Source organism: Hemibagrus wyckioides, linkage group LG11 (genome assembly GCF_019097595.1).
Source record: "Hemibagrus wyckioides isolate EC202008001 linkage group LG11, SWU_Hwy_1.0, whole genome shotgun sequence".
In the NCBI taxonomy this organism is placed as follows: Eukaryota; Metazoa; Chordata; class Actinopteri; order Siluriformes; family Bagridae; genus Hemibagrus; species Hemibagrus wyckioides.
This window is the reverse complement of record NC_080720.1, coordinates 34,546,546-34,554,045: the sequence shown is the minus strand read 5'-3', so window position 1 is coordinate 34,554,045 and position 7,500 is coordinate 34,546,546. Positions and strand designations below refer to the sequence as shown.

The 7,500-nt window shown below is 45.6% G+C and overlaps 1 protein-coding gene across 3 annotated transcripts in view; it reads left to right on the top strand.

Annotated features, from left to right (window-relative positions):
* palm3 (paralemmin 3) overlaps nucleotides 1-7,500 on the top strand; it is a 34,258-nt gene that overhangs the window by 16,822 nt on the left and 9,936 nt on the right. The window contains exon 2 of one of the 3 annotated variants that reach the window (XM_058403364.1): nucleotides 2,940-7,500. This exon is cut by the window's right edge and continues 294 nt beyond it. The exons of the other annotated variants lie outside the window; for them this stretch is intronic. Within the exon in view, the coding sequence (XP_058259347.1) occupies nucleotides 3,875-5,563 (1,689 nt within the window). The 5' untranslated portion in view covers nucleotides 2,940-3,874 and the 3' untranslated portion in view covers nucleotides 5,564-7,500. The remainder of the gene's footprint in view (nucleotides 1-2,939) is intronic. 3 annotated transcript variants of the gene reach the window in all.

Below are 7,500 nucleotides of genomic sequence, written 5' to 3'. Positions count from 1 at the left end.
GTGTATGTGTAGTGTGTATGAGTAGTGTGTATGAGTAGTGTGTATGAGTAGTGTGTATGTGTAGTGTGTATGAGTAGTGTGTATGTGTAATGTGTATGTGTAGTGTGTATGTGTTATATGTAGTGTGTATGTGTAGTGTGTGTGTAGTGTGTATGTGTATGTGTAATGTGTATGTGTAGTGTGTATGTGTAGTGTGTATGTGTAGTGTGTAGTGTGTATGTGTATGTGTAGTGTGTATGTGTAGTGTGTATGTGTAGTGTGTAGTGTGTATATGTAGTGTGTATGTGTAGTGTGTATGTGTAGTGTGTAGTGTGTAGTGTGTATGTGTAGTGTGTAATGTGTATGTGTATATGTAGTGTGTATGTGTAATGTGTAGTGTGTATGTGTTATGTGTAGTGTGTATGTGTAATGTGTATGTGTAGTGTGTGTGTGTGTATGTGTAGTGTGTATGTGTAGTGTGTATGTGTAGTGTGTAGTGTGTATGTGTAGTGTGTATGTGTAGTGTGTATGTGTAGTGTGTATGTGTAATGTGTATGTGTGTAGTGTGTATGTGTAGTGTGTATGTGTAGTGTGTATGTGTAATGTGTATGTGTATATGTGTAGTGTGTATGTGTAGTGTGTATGTGTAGTGTGTATGTGTATGTGTATGTGTATGTGTAGTGTGTATGTGTATGTGTATGTGTAGTGTGTATGTGTAATGTGTATGTGTAGTGTGTATGTGTAATGTGTATGTGTAGTGTGTGTGTGTAGTGTGTATATGTAGTGTGTATGTGTAGTGTGTATGTGTAGTGTGTTTGTGTTATGCGTAGTGTGTACGTGTAGTGTGTATGTGTAGTGTGTATGTGTAATGTGTATGTGTAGTGTGTAGTGTGTGTATATGTAGTGTGTATATGTAGTGTGTATGTGTAGTGTGTATGTGTGTACGTGTAGTGTGTATGTGTAGTGTGTATGTGTAATGTGTATATGTAGTGTGTATATGTAGTGTGTATGTGTAGTGTGTAATGTGTAGTGTGTATGTGTAGTGTGTATGTGTTATGCATAGTGTGTACGTGTAGTGTGTATGTGTAATGTGTAGTGTGTAGTGTGTAGTTTGTAGTGTGTAGTGTGTATGTGTAGTGTGTAGTGTGTAGTGTGTAATGTGTATGTGTAGTGTGTATGTGTAATGTGTATGTGTAGTGTGTATGTGTACTGTAGTGTGTACTGTAGTGTGTATTGTAGTGTGTATGTGTACTGTAGTGTGTACTGTAGTGTGTATTGTAGTGTGTAATGTGTACTGTAGTGTGTACTTTAGTGTGTATGTGTACTGTACTGTGTATGAGAGAAAGAGAGAGATAGACAGAGAGAGTGTGTGTGTGTGTATGAGAGAGAGAGAGAGAGAGAGCGACAGAGACAGGCTTTGGCAGATGGAGTGATGGAGAAAGTAAGAAGTATAGAGTGAGACAGGTGAGGGCGCGGTGTTGGTGTGTGTAATGTGCTTTGGGGAAATTCCTCAGCATCATGACAAGTGTGCACAGGCCTACACACACACACGTCTCTCATGTCTCTCATGACGACATCTGACATTTTCACACACTAAAATAATGGGTTACGTAGCATGTAACTAGCATACATAGTGCTTGTCATGGAGTGTTTATTAATAAATCATGGGAAATTATTAAAAACATACACAAAGTAGTGGATCAACATTACATCACTTCCTGTGTAATAGAGGCTGAGCTGCTAATCCTGATTAGCGTGTGTGCTATCACTCAGACGCCACGTCTTGTTTAAACACGTTAATGTGTTTTATGTAGCGGCTCTGTTGATTCAGTGTAATCCCCACTTTAATCACTTCCTGTCTTACGTGTGTGTGTCACTGTAGTGTTCATGACTTAACTATAACCGTAACCATTAAATCTTAAACTGTTGTTCAGTGTTCACGTTTCAGGACAGTTGGGAATTAGCATGAAACCTTAGCATGAAAATATCTTGCATAAATGTCTGCATGAAAATTAGAATATAACACTTTATTTATTTTTGTGTCAGACAAATATACAAAAAAATAGCACTAAAATTATTTGTACAAATTAGCATTAATATGTCAGACAAAGCATTTGGATTGTTAAACATGTTCCGTTATAAATTAGCATGCAGTAATGTTAGTGTGAATTCTTCTACTATGCTAAACCTAACATCATGATTTCAGGTGAGGAATGCAGATTAGCGTCAGCGCATGTCGATAATGTTGCCGACTCAGTGCTTAATTTGTAAATACAGTAAAAGTTAGCAACAACACACATCATTTAAATTGCAAATAAAACTGTGATTAACAACTTTACATCCTAAACATACACATGCAGTGTGTGTGTGTGTAAGAGAGAGAGAGAGAGAGACAGAGAGTGTGTGTGTGTGAGTGTGTGTGTATGTGTGTGAGAGAGAGAGACAGAGTTTAGTTCTCTGAACAGAATTTCAGAAGAATTCCTTTTCTAGAACTGCATTTTTTGTTCTGTTATTTCCTCTGAGTGCAGACAAACAGACAGGAATGTCAGCTCGTTAACTACGCAACACCTGAGTAGGTTGTGTGTGTGTGTGTGTGGTGGGGGGTGATGGGGTGGAATGTAGTTTTACACCGTTTTTCTCTGACTGTGTCATTCTGGAGGAGCACACACACACATACACACACACACACACACACACAACTTGTCCAAACAGGTGTGTGTACCTGAATGTGCTCTCTTTCATTCTGCAGTGTGAGAGAGAGACAGACAGAGAAAGAATAAATGTACTCAAACAATAAATGTACAATTAAAATTGGAAATAAACAAACTGCATTCTTCACTGAAGGGCGGGGCATGAGGCGGGGCTGTCCACTATCACCAACCCTCTTCAATATAAACAGCTCTGGAAAAAAATAAGAGCCCACTGCAAAATAATGAGTTCCTTCTGTTTTTTTCTTCCAGGTTCATGTGTTGGTGAGATGAAGAGTTTTGTTTGATTTTTTGTGAACTGCTGACAATATTTCTCCTAAATTCTAAATATAACTATTGTTATTTAGAGTGTATATTTAAAGGAAATGACATCACATCAAAATAACCCAAGATCATGCAGTATTACAGAACTTTAATAACTCAAATAAAACAAAATGTAAATAATCTGTAAACAGATTGTGTTAATGCTTTGTGTAAATAACATTAAGAGATCAGTATTTGGTGGAATAACCCCGATCTGCATGGGTTTTGGCTCCATGATCTCCACCAGTTTCTCATATTGCTGTTGGGGAACTTTATACCACTCTTTTTGCAAAAAAAGCAAACAGTACAGCTTTACTTGATGGTTTGTGATCATCCATCTTCCTCTTGATGACATTCCAGAGGTTTTCAGTAGGGTTCACATCTGGAGATTGGGCAGTAGGCTCTTATTTTTTTTCCAGAGCTGTGCATTAATGAACTGACAAAATTACTAGAACCGTCACCAGCACCCGGCCTCACACTACATGACTCCAGTATAAAGTTCCTCCTCTATGCAGATGATCTGGTCCTGCTGTCTCCTACAGACGAGGCTCTACAGCAGAACCTCCACATCCTGCACAGGTTCAGTCAGACCTGGGCCCTGACTATAAACCCAACCAAGACAAAGGTCCTAACCTTTTAAAGCCCTTAAAAACCATGAAGCCAACACTGAAAAATTCTTATTCAGCTGGTCCTGAGGCTCCACAAACAAACTAATCTGACTAACACTGACCAGCCTCAGGACACTGACCGCCTCAGGACACTGACCAGCCTCAGGACACTGACCGCCTCATCCACAGAATTCGGCCCAACCAAATGATTAACACACAGAAAGAATATTATCTCACTTACTGGACTGAAACAACACAAAATCAAAGCAAACTACAATGTTATCTGGAGCTAAACAGAGAATACACAACAACAGAATACCTGAGTACAGACTCAGTGACCACAGACTGGCCATAGAGAGGGACAGGTACAGACTCAGTGACCACAGCCTGGCTATAGAGAGGGGCAGGTACAGACTCAGTGACCACAGACTGGCCATAGAGAGGGACAGGTACAGACTCAGTGACCACAGCCTGGCTATAGAGAGGGGCAGGTACAGACTCAGTGACCACAGACTGGCCATAGAGAGGGACAGATACAGACTCAGTGACCACAGCCTGGCCATAGAGAGGGACAGGTACAGACTCAGTGACCACAGCCTGGCCATAGAGAGGGACAGGTACAGGCTCAGTGACCACAGACTGGCCATAGAGAGGGACAGGTACAGACTCAGTGACCACAGCCTGGCCATAGAGAGGGACAGGTACAGACTCAGTGACCACAGCCTGGCCATAGAGAGGGACAGGTACAGGCTCAGTGACCACAGACTGGCCATAGAGAGGGACAGGTACAGACTCAGTGACCACAGCCTGGCCATAGAGAGGGACAGGTACAGACTCAGTGACCACAGACTGGCCATAGAGAGGGACAGGTACAGGCTCAGTGACCACAGCCTGGCCATAGAGAGGGACAGGTACAGACTCAGTGACCACAGCCTGGCCATAGAGAGGGACAGGTACAGACTCAGTGACCACAGCCTGGCCATAGAGAGGGACAGGTACAGACTCAGTGACCACAGACTGGCCATAGAGAGGGACAGGTACAGGCTCAGTGACCACAGCCTGGCCATAGAGAGGGACAGGTACAGGCTCAGTGACCACAGCCTGGGTATAGAGAGGGACAGGTACAGACTCAGTGACCACAGCCTGGGTATAGAGAGGGGCAGATACAGACTCAGTGACCACAGCCTGGGTATAGAGAGGGACAGGTACAGACTCAGTGACCACAGCCTGGCTATAGAGAGGGACAGGTACAGACTCAGTGACCACAGCCTGGCTATAGAGAGGGACAGGTACAGGCTCAGTGACCACAGCCTGGCTATAGAGAGGGACAGGTACAGGCTCAGTGACCACAGACTGGGTATAGAGAGGGACAGGTACAGACTCAGTGACCACAGCCTGGCCATAGAGAGGGACAGGTACAGGCTCAGTGACCACAGCCTGGCTATAGAGAGGGACAGGTACAGGCTCAGTGACCACAGCCTGGCTATAGAGAGGGACAGGTACAGGCTCAGTGACCACAGCCTGGCTATAGAGAGGGACAGGTACAGACTCAGTGACCACAGCCTGGGTATAGAGAGGGGCAGATACAGGCTCAGTGACCACAGCCTGGCCATAGAGAGGGGCAGATACAGGCTCAGTGACCACAGCCTGGCCATAGAGAGGGGCAGATACAGGCTCAGTGACCACAGCCTGGCCATAGAGAGGGACAGGTACAGGCTCAGTGACCACAGCCTGGCTATAGAGAGGGGCAGATACAGACTCAGTGACCACAGCCTGGGTATAGAGAGGGGCAGATACAGGCTCAGTGACCACAGCCTGGCTATAGAGAGGGGCAGATATAGATTCAGTGACCACAGCCTGGGTATAGAGAGGGGCAGATACAGACTCAGTGACCACAGCCTGGCTATAGAGAGGGACAGGTACAGGCTCAGTGACCACAGCCTGGGTATAGAGAGGGGCAGATAGAGACTCAGTGACCACAGCCTGGCCATAGAGAGGGGCAGATACAGACTCAGTGACCACAGCCTGGCCATAGAGAGGGGCAGATAGAGACTCAGTGACCACAGCCTGGCCATAGAGAGGGGCAGATACAGACTCAGTGACCACAGCCTGGCCATAGAGAGGGGCAGATAGAGACTCAGTGACCACAGCCTGGCCATAGAGAGGGGCAGATACAGACTCAGTGACCACAGCCTGGCTATAGAGAGGGGCAGATACAGACTCAGTGACCACAGCCTGGCCATAGAGAGGGGCAGATACAGACTCAGTGACCACAGCCTGGCCATAGAGAGGGGCAGATACAGACTCAGTGACCACAGCCTGGCCATAGAGAGGGGCAGATAGAGACTCAGTGACCACAGCCTGGCCATAGAGAGGGGCAGATAGAGACTCAGTGACCACAGCCTGGCCATAGAGAGGGGCAGATACAGACTCAGTGACCACAGCCTGGCTATAGAGAGGGGCAGATACAGACTCAGTGACCACAGCCTGGCCATAGAGAGGGGCAGATAGAGACTCAGTGACCACAGCCTGGCTATAGAGAGGGGCAGATACAGACTCAGTGACCACAGCCTGGCTATAGAGAGGGGCAGATACAGACTCAGTGACCACAGCCTGGCTATAGAGAGGGGCAGATACAGACTCAGTGACCACAGCCTGGCCATAGAGAGGGGCAGATAGAGACTCAGTGACCACAGCCTGGCCATAGAGAGGGGCAGATAGAGACTCAGTGACCACAGCCTGGCCATAGAGAGGGGCAGATACAGACTCAGTGACCACAGCCTGGCTATAGAGAGGGGCAGATACAGACTCAGTGACCACAGCCTGGCCATAGAGAGGGGCAGATAGAGACTCAGTGACCACAGCCTGGCTATAGAGAGGGGCAGATACAGACTCAGTGACCACAGCCTGGCTATAGAGAGGGGCAGATACAGACTCAGTGACCACAGCCTGGCTATAGAGAGGGGCAGATACAGACTCAGTGACCACAGCCTGGCTATAGAGAGGGGCAGATACAGACTCAGTGACCACAGCCTGGCTATAGAGAGGGGCAGATACAGACTCAGTGACCACAGCCTGGCTATAGAGAGGGGCAGATACAGACTCAGTGACCACAGCCTGGCTATAGAGAGGGGCAGATACAGACAGAGCTGGCTGCCCAGAGAGAGCAGGTTCTGTCTGTACTGTAACCTGTCCAAACTACCAGGAAATTCCAAAACAGTTCTTTCCTAAATTTGAGCTGATTTGTCCGGACTTCATCAAACTGGATGCTCTGTACATCCACGCCTGCCACAACAAGAGGGAGGAGTCAACCAATCAGTGATGCGCTCATGAACTCTCTCTCACACACACACACACATGCACACAGACACACATGCAAATACACACACATTCACACACACACTCACACACACACACACACACCTCACTCATACCTGTAGATTTTGTACTTTCATTTTGCTATTTATTTATTTGTTATTTTATTCATTTGTTTGTTGGTTTTGTAATTTTGTTTGTAATCTTTACCCCTTTTAAATGCTTGGCAATACATGTACAATCTGTCATACCAATAAAGCTTTTTGAATTGAATTGGATTGAGAGAGAGAGAGAGAGAGAGAAAGAAAGAAAAAGGACAGGGCTTCTGAATTAAACATACTGTAGGAGATTAGATTACACACACACACACACACACACACACACACACACACATGTTGAAGAGTAAAACAGAAGAACCTGATCCATCCTTGGGTCAGTACACACTGCACACACACACACTGGAAGCCACAGGATTATTGTTATTGTTAGCGATGTTAGCATTGTAGCGCTGGTGCAGAGTTAAAGGTGTTGACGTGTTCAGGAGATAATGAGAACGCTGACTAATCACAGTAACGTGTCTGAACTCG